General features: G+C 37.6%; 1 protein-coding gene and 1 pseudogene across 7 annotated transcripts in view; both read right to left on the bottom strand.

Moving 5' to 3' along the window:
* The window catches only part of PIK3C3 (phosphatidylinositol 3-kinase catalytic subunit type 3), a 167,927-nt gene that overhangs the window by 57,048 nt on the left and 89,343 nt on the right, over positions 1–21,536 (bottom strand). For all 7 annotated transcript variants that reach the window (XR_009497258.1, XR_009497257.1, XM_059894393.1 and 4 more), the window contains 5 exons: positions 17,375–17,529; positions 15,686–15,776; positions 10,857–10,924; positions 4,816–4,921; positions 3,294–3,410 (listed from right to left, as the gene is read on the bottom strand). Coding sequence is in view for 5 of the 7 variants with exons in the window: in XM_059894393.1 (XP_059750376.1) it covers positions 3,294–3,410; positions 4,816–4,921; positions 10,857–10,924; positions 15,686–15,776; positions 17,375–17,529 (537 nt within the window). In the remaining 2 variants the exon portion in view is untranslated. The remainder of the gene's footprint in view (positions 1–3,293; positions 3,411–4,815; positions 4,922–10,856; positions 10,925–15,685; positions 15,777–17,374; positions 17,530–21,536) is intronic.
* On the bottom strand, positions 12,339–12,941 carry LOC132347895 (integrin beta-1-binding protein 1-like; annotated as a pseudogene).

The raw sequence follows: 21,536 nt of genomic DNA, 5'->3' as shown, positions 1-21,536 counted from the left end.
CAGTAGGAATTTAGTTATTTAACCAGGATTTGTGATTCTTCTCAAAAACAAAGAAAATGCCAACTCAATAAACATGTGTTTCTCTTCAGCCTATTTTCTCCTCCCTAACCTTGTTAACATTATTCCTTGCACGCATCTCTGCCAGACCTGATCCCCTGCCTTTAAATTCCTGACTCAATTTTTCACCTTTTAGTCTCTCTGCTTTCCTCTCACAATTCTGAAGAACAGTAAAATGTGTTGTGGTGTTTTACAAAGGTCACTAAGAAAGATTTTCCAGTTATGGGATTAGGTAAAGAGAAGATATCAGATGAATCCTTCATATCATTTGGGCAAAAGATCAGGAAAAATAACATCTGAAGAAGAGATGCTCATCTATTATCATCAAGTAGAAATCTCACCCCGTTGAGAGCAAAATCAATGTACTGGCCATGAGAACACATTGCCAGTTACTATCACTAGTTCTGCAACCTTGGGTGAGTTACTCTGGACCTTCTTTTTCTCAGAAAAATTCTAGTCTAAATAATCTCAAGAGGTTCTTTCCATGTCAAATAAATTGTATTCTATGATGCTAAGATTCTAAAATGAGAGCCAGAAAAGCACTGTAGATAAAAATATGGACTCAGAATGTCTGGGTACAAATCCTAACTTCAACACTTACTACCTGAGGACATCTGGCAAATTACTTAACCTTCTACTACCTACTTTTCCTTACAATTGGGATAATAATAGTACCTAATTTATAGGGTTGTTGTGTGGATAAAATCAATGTATATAAACTCATAAAATAGGGTCCTATACATAATCTGTACTTCTAACCACTCCTATTACTATAACAGGCCTACTTCATTTAATTGCACTTCACTTCAGTGCACTATGCAGATATTGCATTTTTTACAATTTGAAGGTCTATTGCAACCCTGTGTCAAGCAAGACTATCGGTGCCAATTTTCCAACAGCACTTGCTCACCTTGTGTCTCTACGTCACATTTTGGTAATTTTCACAATGTTTCAAACTTTCTCACTATTATTATACTTATGATGATCTGTGATCAGTGATCTTTGATTTTACTATTGTAATTGATTTGGGGCATCATGGACCAAGCCCATATAAAATGGAGAACCTAATCGATAAAATGTTACGTGCGTTTTGACTGCTCCATTGACCAGCTGTTCTCCCTCTCTCTTCTTCCCCTATTCCCTGAGACACAGTGTTGAAATTAGGACAATTTACAACCCTACAATGGCTTCTATGTGTTTAAGTGAAAGGAAGAGTCACATGTCTCTCACTTTAAACCAAAACCTAGAAATAATTAAGCTAGTGAGGAAGGCATGTTGAAAGCCTAGACAGGCCAAAAGCTAGGCCTCTTATGCCAAACAGCCAAATTGTGAATGCAAGGGAAAAATTCTTGAAGGAAATTAAACTACTATGAACACATGGATGATAAGAAAGCAAAACGGCCTTATTGCTGATCTGGAGACAGTTTTAGTGGTCTGGATAGAAATCAAACCGGCCACAACATTCCCTTAAGCCAAAGCCTAAATCAGAGCAAGCCCTAACTCTCTTCAATTCTATGAAGGCTGAAAGAGGTGAGAAAGCTGCAGAAGAAAAGTTTGAAGCTAGCAGAGCTTGGTTCATGAGGTTTAAGGAAAGAAGCCATCTCTATAGCATCAAAGTGCAAGGTGAAGCAGCAAGTGCTGAAGTAGAAGCTGCAGCAAGTTATCCAGAAGATCTAGCTAAGATAATTAACAAAAGTGGTAGATGACACAGCCTTATATTGGAAGAAGATGCCATCTAGGACTTTCACAGCTAGAGAGAAGAAGTCAATGCCTGGCTTCAAGGCTTCAAAGGACAGGCTGACTCTCTGGTCAGGGGCTAATACAGCTGGCAACTTGAAGTTTAAGCCAATGCTTACTTACCATTCCAAAAATCCTAAGGCCCTTAAGAATTATGCTAAATCGACTGCCTGCTCTATAAATGAAGAACAAAGCCTGGATAATAGCACATCTGTTTACAATATGGTTTACTGAATATTTTAAGCCCACTGTTGATATCTACTGGTCAGAAAAAAAAATATTCGTTTCAAAATATGACTGCTCATTGACAATGCACCTGGTCACTCAAGAGTTCTGGTGAAGATGTACAGTGAGTTAATGTTTTTTATGCCTGCTAACATAATATCCATTCTGCAGCCCATGGATCAAAGTCTAATTTTGACTTTCAAGTCTCAGTACTTAAAAAATACTATCATAAGGCTGTGAATGTTGGTGATTCCTCTGAGGGATCCGGACAAAGTAAATTGGCGATGTTCTGGAAAGGATTCACCATTATAGATGCATGCCATCAAGGATAACTGTGACTCACAGGAAGAGGTCAAAATATCAACATTAACAGGAGTTTGGAAGAAGTTGATTCCAACTCTTAGGATGACTTTGGGAGGTTCAAGACTTCTGTGGAAGAAGTAACTAGCAAGACAGCTAGACTTAGAAGGGGAGCCTGAAAATATGACTGAACTACTGCAAACTCGTGATGAAACTAACAGATGAGAAGTTGCTTCTTAGGGATGAGCAAAGAAAGTAGTTTCTTGAGATAGAATCTACTCCTGGTGAAGATGCTATGAATATTGGTGAAATGACAAACAGAGGATTTAGAATATTCCATAAAGTTTGTTAATAAAGCAGTGGCAGGCTTTGAGAGAACTAACTCCAATTTTGAAAGAAGTTCTACTGTGGGTAAAAATGCTGTCAATGAGCGCTGCATGCTACAGTGAAAACAAATTGTTAGTGAAAGGAAGAGTCAACTGATGTGGCAAAGCTTAATTATCTTCATTGTTGTCTTCTTCTACAAAATTGCCCCAGCCACTCCAACCTTCAGCAACCGCCACCCTGATCAGTTAGCAGCCACATCCTCGAGGCAAGGCCTTCCATCAGCAAAAAGATGATGATTCTCTGAAGGCTCAGATGATGGCTAACATTTTTTAGCAATATTTTTAATTAAGGTATATACATTGCTTTCTTTAGGCATAATGCCATTGCACACTTAACAGACTACAGTATAGTCTATACTATACAGTATAGTGTAGACCTAACTTTTATATGCACTGGGAAACCAAAAAATTCGTGTGACTCACTTTATGGTGATATTTGCTGTACTGCAGTGGTCTGGAACACAACCCGCAATATCTCCAAGGTATGCCCGTAAAATATATCAACCAAAGAGACAGTACCAAAACTCAGTATTTTATGATACCAAGACATTATTAGTCATAAACAGAAAGCAAAGCCCAAAGGTTTACCTTTTTCTTACGATTTCCACTTTCACGCTGAACTGCCTTCATTAGGTGCACCAGCCGATCTACAAAGGTCTGCTGTGCAGCCAGCAAAGAACGCATAACTCTGACAGACTTATCACCCTGAAGGGATTCAAAGGAAAGAAAAATTAATTCTATGTAGCATAATGATTAGGGTTTCTTCAATAGCATGGGTGACCTTTATTCTTTTAATAGCCACAAACTTCAATACAAAGTAGTATTGAAAAAAATTAATTATCTTTATTCAGAGATAATGATAAACCTGTTATCTTAGTTAAACACCACCAACTCTTCCACAATTGAAAATTATCTGAATCTTCAGCGAATACTGGCCTAACAAAAACTGCACTTTTTTTCCCACACGCAACCATGTGACACGATAGAATTCATTCACCCAAAATGTATTCACTCACCAGTTCAATAAGTATCTGGAAGCCTATAATTTCTTCAAAAATGTGCTGGGCATACAGCAGAAACAATACTATCCTCAAGGAAATAAATATATACTTAAAAAAAAAGTTCTCAAAGAGCAATATAATATGCTTGCTTAGTAAAACAGAAGCCATAAAAACTAAATGCTATATAGTCTCATGTAGTAATTCTCAGTTCATAAAATATTATAAAATAACATTTTCTCATTTAATCTCTCCAATTACATTGATAAAGGCAGCTTGGCAATTGTCATCCTTATTTCGAAGATGGAAATTTATGCTCCAAGAGACTGAAATTTCCTCACAGGATGACAAAGGTTATAAGTGACAGAACTGAGATTAGAAGAGAGGACCAACTGCTTATCTGCTAGTCAGTTAGATATAAAGAATCTCTGGCCTCTGAGAACTATACAAAAGTTTAGTCTCAAAGAGTTCAATAAGATGTGACTTACGTTTTTAAGAAAATTTAAATGAAACATGAAACAGTAGATAAAGATGCTCTGAAGTAAAATATTACATTTCTACAGCAAATCACAGTTAATGTCGTGACAGTTTTCTTTTCATTGCCCGTGCACCTTCTGCTGGCTGAACTGTGACACTGCCTTAACAATCACAAGAATACCAGGCGAAAAATGGCTTACATACCTCTAGAAACTATAAAAGCAAAAATATAAGTTATATAGAAAGTATCTGTAATATGACCATTACCAGATTTATATAAATATACCTAGTCTTAACAATAAAAATAGAAAACAGAGAGTGCAATAAAAAAGCAAAGCTTTGGGGTTTTTTGTTCCAGGTATAGGTTTATTTTATTAAATCAGGAGTCAACAAACTTACTATAAAGGGCCAAGGATTAACTACTTTAGGTCCTGCTGACTATAGAGTTTCCATACCAGATATAACACTGAAATGTGAATTTCACATAATTTTCATGTCACAAAGTATTATTCTTCTTGTGATTTTTCCAACTATTTAAAAATAAAAATCCTTAGCTCATAGGGCATACCAAAACAGGCAATAGGCCAGATATGTCCCATGCACCGTGTCTGCCAACCCCTACATTAAACGGTTACCTTCAACAATGCTTGGCTGAACCGTCTCATCACATTCAAGTACATCTCGTGGGTCTTTGGATCTCTCTGCTGAGTATCTTGATCTTCACATTCCACTATCACATACCTTAAAAATGTAAAGTCATTCATGTAAATGTGAAATGAAACTCAGAATCATTTTGTAAACACTTATGCCTTTCCATTAAAACAGATCAATTCACATTTGCAAAAATAATTAATGGGAGTAATGAAACACATTCTATCATCACTCTTTTTAAAGCTGAAAATTCAGGAACAACATATATAACCTTCTATAAAGGTAAATTAATAACAGAATGCCTTAATGTGTACAATATCCTAGATTTTCTAAAAATTTTGGCATCAAAATGAGCATTTTCTCCTAATGCTTTATGAGGTACACAGAGCAGTAACATCTTCAGAAATTATATAAGCTTACAAATCTACCAAGTAACTCATGAACAAAAATATTTTCAAAATATACGTAATACTTTTGGTATTACATAAGGCTCTCTTATTCCGGAAAAAAAAAAAAAACACTGAAGCTTCTCTCATTAACATACCTCTGAAAGATAAATAAAAATCTTAATTTTTCCTTTCATATCCAATTTCCCCATTTCTCAAAATTCCATATATAATCTTCAATTTTTCCATCACAGAATTGTGGTTTTAGAGAGTTAAAAAATTTTAAATATAAATATAGTCTTAAACCTAAACTGCTTATACAATTCATATAATCATATAAATAATGACCTGGATTAGATTTTAGAGGTTGTCTAATCCAGTGTTTCCAACTGTTCTGATTGGAACAAGCCATACTAACAAATACATTTTAGATCACAACTCATTACACACAGCCCATGTGTGCACACAGATGCATAAAACTGAAAATTTCACAAAGCAATATTCTGTGAACAATATGTTAATATTTGTTACTCTGTTCTATTTCACTTTTCTTTAAATAACAAATGCTAGACTGTGAGCCTTAAAATTGATTTCAATGGATAATGACGTGCAGTTTGAAACTTGCTTATTTTATCAATAGCAAAACTTAGAGGTGGCTGTATCTTGCCCATGGTGGCACAATTAGTTGACTGAAGAGCTGAAATCAGAACCCTGGACTCTGGGGTCCTCGGCTAGAATTCTTTCTACTAAGCTTACTCTCACAGTTTGACCATTAAAAACCACATGAAACTTTTCAACTTCCTTAACTGATAGTATTTCACAAATCTCAAATCACAGGGCTTACTATTTTCCTTTATACTATTTCTGGAAAGAAAATAGTTAACCATCTAGAAGGTAAACTTCATGAGAGCAGAGAGCTTACCTGTCCATCTTGATACCCTCAGCACTTCCATGCCTGGTTCATAATACTCAATATATTATTGTTGAATGAATGACCCCAATCTCATGGACTTAACAAGTATCTCAATGTTGATAATTCTCAAATATGAATATATATCCCTTTTCCCACATCTAAGGCCTAACTTTGCATGCCATTAGGTGCTCTGCTTTTATATTCAACTACCCTAATTTTCAAGCAGCAGATCCCCTTTTCAAGACACTGCTTGTCATTTTTAACCGAAGATGTGTAAAACTGAAGTTATCACACTAAATGAGTTATTTTTCTATCTCAATTGAAGGCATTATCAATATTTCAGCCATTTGGGCTACAGTTTGAATCACGTGAGGTTGTAACCAAACCAGAGAACACAGGCTCTACCTAAAACTATAACTGGCACTCTGTGTTTAATTTGTGGTCTGTGCATCTAGAGCCAAACCTAAGTCACAGTCCTTCGCTTCAAACACCTATATTCAATTAGTCACTAGGCCCTGTTGATTTTTTCCTTTAAAATGCTTCTTGTAGTTGTGCTGTACTACTAGCAAGCCCTGTCTGGAATCAACCAGCAGATACCTCTTACCTAGCTTCTCTAACTCTAAAAACAAACCCCTTATTGATCAATACAATCATCCAAATTTTTCTTCTTTAAACTACCTTCATGTCCCACCTATATTAACAAAAACATCAATGGTTCCCGCTTTTCTACTATTTTAAAACAGTTTCTGTGGCCATAAGCTTCTGGTTCAAACTTCCACCATCTCCAATTCATGCATTCACACTCCAATCAGCTCGACTCCCCACCACCCCCACTTTGTGCTTTCGTTCATGTTGCGGTACTGTCCAGAAACACCTTCCCACCTCCACCTTTCCTTATTCTACCCACCCTTCAAATACAGGTGACACTCCGTCTCTTCCAGGAAGTCTTTGCAAACCCTAACAACTTCTTTCTCCTCTGACTTCCTAAGACAGGCACAGCCTCTCATACAACTTGTGCTGATAATGTTACCTTGCTCGTCACTGTTTCAAACATTTACTCCTAGCTCCCTTCAGAGGTTATAAAGAAACCGATGCCAGATTCCGTATCTTAAAAATCTTTAGTAGTCCTTGACATACACAATATAGTCTTACACAAAGAAATGTTTTAAAGGTTGATAAAATTTAAGAGCCTTCTCCCACTGACTTCCCAGGTGGTCTGGAAGTCCTCAGAGTTGTATAACCTAACAATAGAATTTTCTGTAAAGTGGTATGAGGAAATAAACCCTGACACTATATCTACCTTATGTTCCCAACGAGAGTTCTAAACCAAATATTCAAGAAAGCATTTTTGAATCTTGAAACTGCCAATACAGATTCAAACCCAGTCCATACTCTCTAACCCTTTGAAGTCCTTGACTATCCCCATCATCTTAGTATATTCATTGTGTTTTCCTGTGTTTACATGGCAACTCCTTTCTAAAGGAGCAATACAGATGACCACAATATACAGGCTCCACTGCTTTGTTCAGGTCCCCTTGACTGTCAAGTAAACACAATGGCTGCAGCTACGTGATAAAGGTCACATAGCAAACACATCTCAAAATCATTCAACCCAAAGTTCTTATGCAAAGGAAAAGTCCATCTAAAATAAAAATGACAGTGTCATCTCCAAAGTGAAGGACAAATTTAGATCAAGACTAGAAAACCTAGATTTGAGTCACTTCTGAATTCTCTGTTCACAGCAGTAAGGAGACTCTACAAAGCACTCTCAGGTACTTCCTTGAAACCTGTCATCTTCAAGTAGAAATGTAGACAAAATTGCCTGGGTACCCATTGTATGATGACATCAGTGGGCTACCTATTTCTTGGCAATTTCATTTTGTGAGGTAAATAACCTTTATTACTTTGAAAGGTCTTAAAAGTTATAGAAAAACATGTCAAGGCAGCCAAAGTTTACTTTCAATTTCAACATACTGGAATAGCTATAAAAATAAAAAACTGCAACGATTTATAGATCCTGATGCCCAACACTTTACAGACTGGAGACTATAACTCCCCTCTGAGGTTTAAAATGTTGACACTATTCATTTTAAAAGGATTGTCTGTACTACTGTAGGCCTCTAAGGATTCAACTATAGCAGGAATCCTGTTTAAATCAATGGAAAGGGAACAAATGAACAAGGAAATTCAAAATGTTCAAAAGGAAATAGCACAATCAATTAAAACTTATATTTTAATATATTTGTTATAATAGAGTAAGCTTAGACTGAGAGGCATATAAATTGTTACATGTGATTAATATTTTTATACTATTCTGTCCAGGTTCAAAGGAATAGAATGATTATTTTAAGTCAATTATTTGGAATTATTTCCCATATTTTCACCCTACAATCACAAAAGTGGTGTGTACCAAAGTCAGAAGTCCACATCAATAGCTTTTCCTTCCCCATGAGTGTTTCTGAATATGTAATATGCAGACTATAAATATGGGAAAAACAATTACTCCTCAGAGAATGAATAGACATAGCACATGCTATTGCATCAGTGAATCAGAGACATAGTGGGAAAACACAAATCAAATCTAAGTTTGATAGAATGCTTATAAGACTGGGAGCTAGGACTGTACTTTGTTTATTATCTATGGAGAAAACAAAGTGCTCTTTCTGAACAGAAACTGTTGCCTCATTGGAAACTGCTCATCTAATAGGTTTCCTACTGTTCAGCTGCTTTCAGAATGGTTTGAAAACTCTTCCTACTTGAAATAAGATATCAAAGATCCTATTGCAACTAATTTCAAATTTTACAATGAAATCTGGTCTATACTCAAATTCAAAGAATACATAATTTTAATCACCACATAATCAGTATACATACATATAGCTCTTATAATAGTGACTACTCTGGACTATAAATTCTGAGCCAGAGTAAACTTTCCATGAATATCACAAGGAAATAAAAAATATCTATAAAGGAATTCTTAGTAAATGATTTTTAAAATATATAAAACCTTAATTTTAAATACCTAAGAAGCTTAAAAGTCCTTACTCAAAACCTTGGCACTGTGCTCCACACATTTTTTTTTAATTTCCATTGAATTATTTACCCAGATTTTTATGAGGAAATATTTTTCCATAACACCAGTGAATAGACATACACTTAAGAATTCAGATTAGAATATGGAGAACATTAGGAAGCAAGAGGTTACATTAAAAGGAAATAGTACCTATCTGGTAATACAATGATTTCTAAGCAAAATTTTCAAAGTAAAAATGGTGATTAACAACTAGCCAAAACATTTTGTGGATGTATTTTCAAGGACATACTGAAAGTTACGGTGAGGGAAACGTGGTTTATGAATATTATATTAAACTCTAAAGTAAAAGCAAGGAACTATTTTTCCTCCCACTACTAAGGCCAACAGGAGAAAAAAAAATTACAGGTACCAAAGGGGGGAAAAAATGACTGATTTAGTTAAGATTGTTGAAAGCGGTTTTTCTTCAATGAAAAGAGAACCGTGAAGGCTGAAACTAAAGAAATATTTGTTATGTAAGTAATGAACACCCACGTTTATTAAAGAGCCTTTGATTTATTTATCTATTTATTGGCTACAAGGGCAGTATCCAGATAAGATTATGTTTGGAGAGTGGGAAAATGAAGTTAATGATTTGACCTACAGGACAGTTCTCCAACTCAGTCTAAAACACGGAAAGCAAAACGCCTCACTATTCTTCAAAAACAATTACCTTTCAGAATGGACATCTATTAATTTGTACTGTTTAAGTTAACCACAGTAAACTGAGCAGTAAGATAAGATCAGAGATCATTTCTACAGTTAAAAAAAGTATCAAGTTTGTCAGGAAGTTTAAAAAAATGTTCTCTCAAATGTACAGAAAGCTTCAGGTAGAGCTTACCCAACTGGCTCTGCCCTTTGTTTGCTCTATAAAACTAGTTAAGGCTCTCTCGTCTAGTGTTTAATCCTAGTGCTTTCTTTAATTGAACCAAAATATTTCTCACTGTGGCTTAAGCTACTTGTTCTTTACACTTTAGAATTCTATGACAGATAAAGGGAGCCATGCTTCACATTAGTTGTGTCTCAGTAAATCAGTTAGCTTTTCTATGCCTCAGTTCCTCTCTTTCTTTCATGTAACTCACTCAGGAAACCTGCTCTCATGTAAAATAGAGATACTTACACTTGCCCTATTTAACTTCACAGAACAAATGAGAAAAGGTCACTGAAAATACTCTGTAAATGGCAAAATGTGAGATAAATGATCTAATCCTAGTTTAGGCTTTACCAAGTTCAGCTACATCATGCCTCTGCCTCAGTTTTCTCATGTATAAGTAACTTCAAATTCTAATTTTCTGGTCTTGCATGATTCCAGTGTTTTAGTAAATAATGTGAAAATACACACTCCTGAAGGACAGTGAAGTATCATACTTACACTACTTAAATAGCATAAAAGGCAAGCAGACATCAAACTGAAAAAAACGATTATCTTACCCAGTTTTATCTTAGATCCTGGAAAGTTAGTGAAAGTAAGAGAAACTGTGGTGCTAATAAGCATTTCCATTAGCACAGTTGTAAAGAAATACAGCTAGATATAAATACTGCATAGGCTTTTGATGATTGCTCATACTTTATTTTAAACTGCCTTTTTGTTTACAGTATGGAAGAAAATAGTCTTGAACAGTGATGAGAAAATAAACAAAAAATTATTTCACATACCAGTATAAATAATTAGCCAGTGTTGAGTTTTTGCAGGCTCTTGATATCAAGAAGGTACATAGATCTTGCTGAAAGAATTAAAAGAAATGTATATATATTATATTACCATCTGCTATTAACAAGGGGGAAATAAGAGAGTCTACATTTGCCTATCGGTTTTCATCTACATATCTATGTCACAGATCAGATTTTCATGCATCCATCTATCCCTCCCTCCCACCATCCAGTATTTATTCTAAACCAGGTGATATGTGAGAGGCTAAGGACGCCATGGTTTGCAGAGTTCCTTGCCCTACTGGAAGCTTAACATTTGGTGAAGCATTAAAGGAAGTCACAGAAATAGTTTAGATTGGGAGGTCAGAAGGCAGCAATGAGGATGTGATATTTAGGCAAGACCAAAATGACGATATGTACAAAGGCCCTGAACCTAACTGTTCAAGGAACTTTTAAAAGGCTCAATGTAGCTGAAATATAGTGAACACTAAAGTAAAGGAGGCTGAAAAGGTAGGTAAAAGCCAAATTGTGGGCTTCCCTGGTGGTGCAGTGGTTGAGAATCTGCCTGCTAATGCAGGGGACACGGGTTCGAGCCCTGGTCTGGGAAGATCCCACATGCCGCTGAGCAACTAGGCCCGTGAGCCACAATTACTGAGCCTGCGCGTCTGGAGCCTGTTCTCTGCAACAAGAGAGGCCGCGATAGTGAGAGGCCCGCACACCGCGATGAAGAGTGGCCCCCGCTTGCCGCAACTAGAGAAAGCCCTCGCACAGAAACGAAGACCCAACACAGCCAAAAATAAATAAATAAATAAATAAAATTAAAAAAAAAAAAAAGCCAAATTGTGAAGACCTTTAAGGTCACACTACTGAGTAAGGATTTTATTTTATTTATTTTATTTTTTTGGCTACATTGGGTCTTAGTTGCGGCACGTGGGATCTTCGTTGAGGCATGTGGGATCTTTCATTGTGGTGCACGGGCTCTTCACTGCAGCGTGCGGGCTTCTCTCTAGTTGAGGCACGTGGGTTTTCTCTTCTCTAGTTGTGGCACGCAGGCTCCACGGTGCATGGGCTCTGTAGCTGTGGTGCGTGGGTTCCAGAGCACATGGGCTCTGTAGTTTGCAGCACACAGGCTCTCTAGTTGAGGTGCGTTAGCTCAGTAGTTGTGACGCCCAGGCTTAGTTGCCCCGCGGCATGTGGGATCTTAGTTCCCTGACCAGGGATGGAACCCGCATCCCCTGCACTGGAAGGCGGATTCTTTACCACTGGACCATCAGGGAAGTCCCTTTTTTTTTTTTAAAAAAAAAAAAAAGACACATTTTAACAGAAAAACAAATGATTGATATTTTATACACTGCATTTTCTTCAGAAAATCTAGAGCAAAGGATTTCTCATACTTCTGTAATAGTTCAACACCGCAGACTGAAAACAGAACTATTGAGAAAACAGCTGAACTTGCACATGAAGTCTACCTTCCCCTTATTGCAGAATTCAAGGTTTCTCAGATGACAATACAGAGTCAAACACAGTGGATAAAACTTTGCAGATTGCCTGTGCTTGTTCCAGGCTGCTGCACTGGTAAACCCACAGGCTGTATTCTTCGTTGCTGGCATCTGTGGTCTTCAGAGCCAATAAGCTTTTTCCTGTCCCCAGACCATCATCATAACAGACCCTCCAGATGATAAAATACAGAGTGTGCCGATACAAAATGTCTTACTGATCTGATGTGGATACTTTTATACCATACTTAGAAACAACCATAATAAATTCTTCCTCCAGAGGAACAAAAGACAACTTTCCATCTTGCTGGGTGACATCTATATAATTTATCAGGTCTAGCTGACCTTCAAGACTTTTCCCCTCAGAGAGCTTCAGTTTCTCAATGGCACCAACATACTTTATTTGAAATTCTGCCCAGGTATCTGAATGACTGTTGCTTTGTACTGAGCTCTGGGTGGAATCAATATCAAGGCTTGTCACAGTGCTGGATCGAGAAAGCCCTCCAAGGTTGGAATCTACAGACTTGCTCTTAGTACTGATTTCACTATTCTGGGAGCTGCTACTGCTCTGTCGCTTTCTGTCTTTCCGGAACATCTTCCACCATAGCTTGATCCAGAGGCGCCCCCTACAGAATCGAACACTATTTTATCGTCTTCAAAGGTTCCACAGACAGCAGTCTGCACAGATAGCTTCCTTTCATTCCGACATGGTCAATTCTTGTCAGAAAAACAAGGTACCTCACCGCCGTCTGCGATCAGGGTCAGACACCCATTGCCAGGGCAGCCAGAGCCGCGGCAGCGACTCCCATTCTGGATTTTATTTTCAAAGCAATCCCTACTCAACAAAAATCTAAAGCAGGAGAGTGAGATGATCTGATTTACATTTTCTGAAAATGACTCTATTTCCTCTGAATAGTACAGACCTGAGATCAGTCAGGATGCTATTACAGTAGTCTAGAAGAGTAAACAGTGAGAGTGGAGATAGAGTGAAGTAACAGATTATTAAAATATTGTGGAAGTATAATTAATAGAACTTGCTGATGGAGAGGAAGTAGGAAGGAAAAAAAGAATTGACAGTAACTCCCAAATTTATGGATTTAGCAAATGGGTTGATTTGTTACATCACAGATGGAAATTCCAAGTGAGAAACAGGCAAGAGTGTGTGGGGGAGAGAGATGTATTTTGAAACATCAAGTTTGAAATGCCTGTCAGATATACAATAGAGATCATATTTGGATATATGAATCTAAAACTTAGATGAGAGAAATGTGCTAGAAATATAAATTTGAGTTTATCACTACAGCCTAGGGCAAGAGTATAAATTGAGAAAAGAAGAGGACCCTGAAGAACAATAAAGTGTCATGCAGCAGAGAAAGTGCTGACAAAGGAAACCAAGAAGGAACAGCCAGAGAGGTGAAGAGGAAAACAAGGGATGTATGGTATCATCCAAACCATGAAAAGAGTTAGTTTTTCAAGAAGGGAGTCATTTATTTTGCTGAATAATGCTGGGAGGAACTTAAAGTATGCACAACCACAAACACTGAAGTCATTTATTACTTTAGCAAAGTAAGTTTTAATATAATGATAGTACCTAGTGGCTTCTATTTGTTTCCATTAAGTATGAGGCAGAACTGTGACCTAGAGACTGGGAAGCGGGGCATGAAGAACAGAGGAGAAAAGGTATGAAAGAGTCACTGTAGAGCAGGGAGAGCAACCACCTAGAGAAATGTAAGAAGGCAGTGTTGAGTGCCCATCTGATGTCTGTAGTCATGAATTTATAGTGATACCAACATGCTAGGTTATGTGATTTCTTTAGCAATATTCAGGCATAGAGAAATTATGTTAATTAATTAGGCTTATCAAGGGTTGAGATTGTGCCAAGGAAACTAAAAGTACTAATAAAGGAATGACTAAAATGATGAGCCATGGGATAAAGGCTATACTCAGAGGAAAGCAAACATTGAAGGGTGCTGATAAAGAAAAGGGTAGAGATCAATGGATTAGACGTTTCAGTGAGATTGGGGTACTTAAAAAGTACCCCTTGTTCCTTCTGCTTAAAGTGTTCTTCCTCTAGATCACCACATGGTTGTTCCCTCACCTGCTTCATCTTTAGAAAAGATGTTACTTTTCCAAGGAGGCCTTCCCTGACCAATCTTTTCAAAATCACAACTGCCTAACCCCACCCGAACATTCTCTGTCAGCCTTTTCTGATTTATTTTTCTCCATGGAAAACAGATATCATTATCTCTTCTACTGTATATATATATTATTGACTATCATCAGCCCAAACACTAGAATGTATTCCATGAAGATAAAGATTTTGACTGTTTTCTTCTCTGCTGCATCATCCCTAGCATATTGAATAGTTTCTGGTACATAGTAAGAACTCAAAAAATACGTGTGAATGAACTGATTACTGAACCAATAAATCAGTCCCTTAGTTTTGAAAGGGCAAAATAATTAAACTGGAGGTTAATGGTTCCTCAAAGGGCTCCCCTAAGGATTCTATGATCCTGTAATTTAAAATTCCTTTTTCAGTATTTTCTAATACATCAAGAGGTAGGCAGACAAGCAAACTCTGGTTAACAGTTAATACTGAAAACAAACGTCACTCAGTTATCAACATTAACTCCTAAAATTTTACTAAAAGCAATAATATATACATTTAAAAAAACAATCAAACTTCTTTCTAATATCAAGCATGTATTATTTATTTTCAACATCAGGGGCGTGAAATATTCTTCTCAAATTAGAAGACTTCAGGAGAAAAATCAACAATACATACTAGATCAACTTCTGCACTCCCAAATATAATTTTCAGAGTAGCACTAGCCAAAAAGACCTGTTGTACCTCAAAAATTACTCTGCTTAGCTAAAAGAACTTAATTTTTCTGTATAAGCTAAAAACAGCAGCTTAGTGTATTTCCCCTAGTATCAAAGTCATACATTTCTACAATGTAATCACGAACACCAACAATTACAGTAATGTTCATAAATGTGTTAACAATAAATATTCTGAGTTTCCTTAAAAAAATATTTAAGCCCAGTTTATTTTCACATTGCATTTGAATCCACTTATATGTCCAAAGCACCAATAAAATGCCTTGAACTGAAAATGGCACTTTTTGATGGGAGGAAAAGTTATAAACATGCATCATAAACCAGGTTATTTAATAAAGTTGTAATATTTAGTTTATTAATCAAAATCAATGTTTTCAAGACGAACATTATCTTTATGATAGATAATAAATGATGATAATGTTCTTTAGATGAACATTAAACATTATGTTTATCTTGTAGGATCTCTCCTATAGGAAACTCGAAAAGCTTTGTACTCACTTCCAGATTTTCACCATCTGAACTTTCTTTTGTTTTAGATGCAGGAGGAGGGGAAGACACTGGAGGAAGAGGGCTGGTTATAATTTGGGAGCTGAAAAAATAATAGGCGATATCACTGATATGTAAAATATTCTTTCTGTAAGAGAAGATACACATTTTTAGCATAGTTCACCTCAATTGTGTCTGGTTAAAGCACTACTTCCTAAAGTTTGTTCTGTGCAGCACTAGAGTCACATTATGTTCTGGAAAAAGAGGCTGCATAGTCAAAGAATATGGGTAATAGCCTCTTTGAGATATATGTGCAAGTTTGCATGTATTAAAGTTTCTGATAAATACTATAGTTTTTTTTTTTTTAAAGTACATTTTACTCTAAGCCAGTATCTTCCAAACATATTTGGCCAGAAGACAACCCCTACCTTTTTTAACCTTTTTAGAAAACATACATATTAGTGACCAGCAGACCATAATTTGGGAAATACTGGGTTATAGTTTACAACCTATCATGAAATTTTAAATAGACTTCCAATAAAACGTTCTAGGGGGCATAAGTAAGATGAAGTTAAATAAGCATCACTAGAGACTGAAGGCCTTCAATGTACAGTGGAAGAAAATGTAAGGGGTCTCTTCTCATAAAAACAGAAAAATACACAGCAGCCTACATAAGAAAAAATGTTTTTTTCCTGTTTCTCAGTTCTCCTGCAAATGAAAAACAGAAGATAAAAACAGCATTATCATTAAGAAAAATTCAGAAATATAACCTTGAACTCACCTGATAATCGAAATAATTGTACTAATTCAGATAATCTGAATTCTAGACCTCCTTCTGTCATTGACAAATCTCATGACCTTCACAAAACAACTTTGTATCACTTAGCCTCAGATTTCTTACCCAAATGTTCCTATTTATCTCAAATTTTAAGATCTTATGAAAAGCAAAATGGCAAAGTAGAAAGAACAAGGGCTATGGAGTCAACTCTACCTAATTTGCAAAATAAAAAACTGGGCAATTTACTTAACTTCTCCTTAAGTCCTTCATATCTAAATTAGGCATATGAATACCTACCTCAGAGGATTACTAATAACAGGTTTAATATATGTGGACCATCTCTTGGTGTCTGCTACAGAGGTGGGAGTTCTTAATTGTTATTACTGTTAATAGCTTACTTTCAATTCAACTAACAGGTTGTTTTAACTACTGAAGAGGTGAAAAACAGTCAATAAAAAATACAACTTTACAAAAAAATATTTGAGTCCACTAACTTGCCTCGTCTCTTTTTTTTTTTTTTTGCATGAATAGCAATAATATCTGACACCAAGCACCATGTGTCAGACACTTTTTAAATGCTTTATGTATTAACTCATTTAATCTTTCATCCTTAAAGGTTACTATTGCTATATCCCCGTTTTTAAGATGAGAAACTGGGGCCACACAGAGAGTATTTAATTTACACAAGTTTACACAGCTAGTAAGTGGCAGAGTCAAGATTTTAACTACGGAATTCTGACTCCATAGCTTGCAAAACACTGTCCTGTAATACAGTGGTTTGTGTTCTGTGAGCGCACATGCCATATTCATTGGTAAAACTTCCAACTTAGGGTTTGGTACATCTGGGGAAAAAGAAAAGAAGACAATTTGAAAAGGTGGAAAACTATCAGATTTGAAAATAATTCCTCCCTGGACATCCGTACCTATCTATTTCTGCAGAATTTATTCCAGAATTCGACACACTCTCTGACACTGAACCCTGACTATCCTTCTTGGTGGGTTCTAATCCATTCTTTATGTCAACAAAATTTTCATATTTGAGAGCTTGGACCAGCTGTAATAGGTACATCAACAAATCCTGGAAAACAAACAAACAAAAAATAAGCTAATATTAGAAAAAATGCAATATGATTATAGACAAGTTACGTCTAATTATTCCTAAATATCAAGCTAACAATTTACTTTTATCTACCACTTATCAGCCGTGTTACCTTGGGCAGATCACTAGGTTTCTTAACCTCTTGGTGCCTCACTGGGTCCTCACCTTTAAAATGGCCATATTCATATAAACCTTAGAGATTGAGTTGTGAGGATTAAATCAATTAATAGAAAAAAGTCACAGAACAGTGCCTGGCACAGAGTAAGTGACCAGTAAATGTCTTGTTTAAAATGGTATCTCATTGACATGTACACACTGTAATATTTAAAATAGATAACCAACAAGGACCCACTGTATAGCACAGGGAACTCTGCTCAATATTCTGTAACAACCTAAACGGAAAAAGAACTTGAAAAAGAAAAGATACATGTATATGTATAACTGAATCACTTTGCTGTACACCTGAAACTAACACAACATTGTTAATCAAATATGCTCCAATGTAAAATAAAAAATTAAAAAAAAATAGTATCTCAAAATCAAGGTGAAAAATGAAAACAAAGAAAAAAGGTTGAGATGGTTCATATAAAACTGAGAAATTAACAAAGGTTCCTTTTTTCAGCAATAGATCAGATAACAGCATTCTAGGTCTAAGATTACATAAGAAATTCCAAATTTTCAAGTTTTTGAAGAGTTTCTGTTTCATAATCTTTTCTGGTTGGGATTTTTTAAAATATTACATTTTTTTTTTTTTTTTAAGGAGAATTTGGAGTTTAAAGAGTTCAGAGTTTAGAGAATTTAGAGTTTAGAGAATTTGGGTTGCTTCTTAAATGGAAGATACAAAGAAACAGACATTTTAACACTCTTGTTTAAGGGAAATGTTTACTTTCCTGCCAACTACCAATAATGGCTTGAAGAAAACAAATTTCTAAACCTAAATTTCTCATTCTTCTCCTGACAATCGAGATAATTTGGACTAAAAAAGCGTCAACAAAGGAGTTTTTACCTTTCTGAGTTTTCCCTTAATGTAAAAAGACTCTAGGTTTAACCTTCAGAATGGAAATATTTCCTATCTTACTCTATAAATGTAGTTCTTAGCCCTTCCCAATGACTACTAAGAAAACTCCAAAAATTTTGCTTTTAAAAATAATTACAGGGGCTTCCCTGGTGGCGCAGTGGTTGAGAATCTGCCTGCTGATGCAGGGGACACGGGTTCGAGCCCTGGTCTGGGAAGATCCCACATGCCGCGGAGCAACTGGGCCCGTGAGCCACAACTACTGAGCCTGCGCATCTGGAGCCTGTGCCCCGCAACGGGAGGGGCCGCGATAGTGAAAGGCCCGCGCACCGCGATGAAGAGTGGTCCCCGCACCGCGATGAAGAGTGGCCCCCGCTTGCCGCAACTAGAGAAAGCCCTCGCACGAACTGAAGACCCAACACAGCCAAAAATAAATAAATAAAAAAAAAAAAAAAAAAAAAAAATCCTCATTTAAAAAAAATAATAATAATAATAATTACAAAGGGGAGGGGGCAAGATGGCGGAAGAGTAAGATGCGGAGATCACCTTCCTTCCCACAGATACATTAGAAATACATCTACACGTGGAACTGCTCCTACAGAACACCCACTGAACGCTGGCAGAAGACGTCAGACCTCCCAAAAGGCAAGAAACTCGCCACGTACCTGGGTAGGGCAAAAGAAAAAAGAAATAACAGAGACAAAAGAATAGGGACGGGACCTGCACCAGTGGGAGGGAGCTGTGAAGGAGGAAAGGTTTCCACACATTAGGAAGCCCCTTCGCGGGTAGAGACTGCGGGTGGCAGAGGGGGGAAGCTTCGGAGCCACGGAGGAGAGCGCAGCCACAGGGGTGTGGAGGGCAAAGCAAAGAGATTCCCGCACAGAGGCTCGGCACCGAGCAGCACTCACCAGCCCAAGAGGCTTGTCTGCTCACCCGCCGGGGCAGGCGGGGGCTGGGAGCTGAGGCTCGTGCTTCGGTCAAATTGCAGGGAGAGGACTGGGGTTGGCTGCGTGAACACAGCCTGAAGGGGTTAGCGCACCACAGCTAGCTGGGAGGGAGTCCGGGAAAAGTCTGCAGCTGCCGAAGAGGCAAGAGACTTTTTCTTGCCTCTTCGTTTCGCGGTGCGCAAGGAGAGGGGATTCAGAGCGCCACCTAAACGAGCTCCAGAGACGGGCGCGAGCCGCGGCTATTAGCGTGGACTCCAGAGATGGGCATGAGACGCTAAGGCTGATGCTGCCGCCACCAAGAAGCCTGTGTGTGAGCACAGGTCACTATCCACACCGCCCCTCACGGGAGCCTGTGCAGCCCGCCACAGCCAGGCTCCCGTGATCCAGGGACAACTTCCCCGGGAGAACGCACGGCGTGCCGCAGGTTGCTGCAATGTTATGCCGAGGCCGCCGCAGGCACGCTCTGCATCCGTACCCTTCCCTCCCCCAAGCCTGAGTGAGCCAGAGCCCCCGAAGCAGCTGCTCCTTTAACCCCCTCCTGTGTGAATGAAGAACAGACGCCCTCAGGCGATCTACACGCAGAGGCAGGTCCAAATCCAAAGCTGAACACTGGGAGCTGTACGAACAAAGAGGAGAAAGGGAAATTTCTCCCAGCAGCCTCAGACGCAGCGGATTAAAGCTCCACAAACAACTTGATGTACCTGCATCTGTGGAATACCTGAATAGACAACAAATCATCCCAAATTCAGGAGGTGGACTTTGGGAGCAGGATATATTAATTTTTCCCCCTTTCTTTTTTTGTGAGTGTATATGTGTATGCTTCTGGGTGAGATTTTGTCTGTATAGCTTTGCTTTCACCAATTGTCCTAGGGTTCGGTCCGTTCGTTTTTTCTTTTTTTACTTAAAAAATTTTTTTTTCTTAATAATTTTTTCCTTATTTTCTGATTTTAAAAATTAAAAAAAAATTTCCTTAATAAGTTTTTCATATTTTTTATTAAAAAATTTTTTTTTCTTAATAATTTTTTTCTTATTTTTTATTATAATATCTTTATTTTATTTTATTTTATCCTCTTTCTTTCTTTCTATTTTTTCTCCCTTTTATTCTGAGCCGTGTGGATGAAAGGCTCTTGGTGCTCTAGCCAGGCATCAGGGCTGTGCCTCTGAGGTGGGAGAGCCAACTTCAGGACACTGGTCCACAAGAGACCTCCCAACTCCACGTAATACCAAACGGCGAAAATCTCTCAGAGACCTCCATCTCAACATCAAGACCCAGCTTCACTCAACGACCAGCAAGCTACAGTGCTGGACACCCTATGCCAAACAACTAGCAAGGCAGGAACACAGCCCCATCCATTAGCAGAGAGGCTGCCTAAAATTATAATAAGGCCACAGACACCCCAAAACACACCACCAGACGTGGACGTGCCCACCAGAAAGACAAGATCCAGCCTCATCCACCAGAACACAGGCACTAGTCCCCTCCACCAGGAAGCCTACACAACCCACTGAACCAACCTTAGCCACTGGGGACAGATACCAAAAACAACGGGAACTACGAACCTGCAGCCTGTGAAAAGGAGACCCCAAACACAGTAAGATAAGCAAAATGAGAAGACAGAAAAACACACTGCAGATGAAGGAGCAGGGTCAAAACACACCAGACCTAACGAATGAAGAGGAAATAGGCAGTCTACCTGAAAAAGAATTCAGAATAATGATAGTAAAGATTATCCAAAATATTGGAAATGGAATTGACAGAATGCAAGAAACATTTAAAAAGGACGTAGAAGAACTAAAGAGGAACCAAGCAATGATGAAAAACACAATAAATGAAATTAAAAATACTCTAGACGGGATCAATAGCAGAATAACTGAGGCAGAAGAACGGATAAGTGACCTGCAAGACAAAATAGTGGAAATAACTACTGCAGAGCAGAATAAAGAAAAAAGAATGAAAAGAACTGAAGACAGTCTCAGAGACCTCTGGGACAACATTAAACGCACCAACATTCGATTATAGGGGT

This window comes from Balaenoptera ricei, chromosome 14 (genome assembly GCF_028023285.1).
Source record: "Balaenoptera ricei isolate mBalRic1 chromosome 14, mBalRic1.hap2, whole genome shotgun sequence".
NCBI lineage: Eukaryota > Metazoa > Chordata > Mammalia > Artiodactyla > Balaenopteridae > Balaenoptera > Balaenoptera ricei.
Note: the sequence above shows the minus strand (reverse complement) of the source record. Positions and strands in the feature narration are given on the sequence as shown.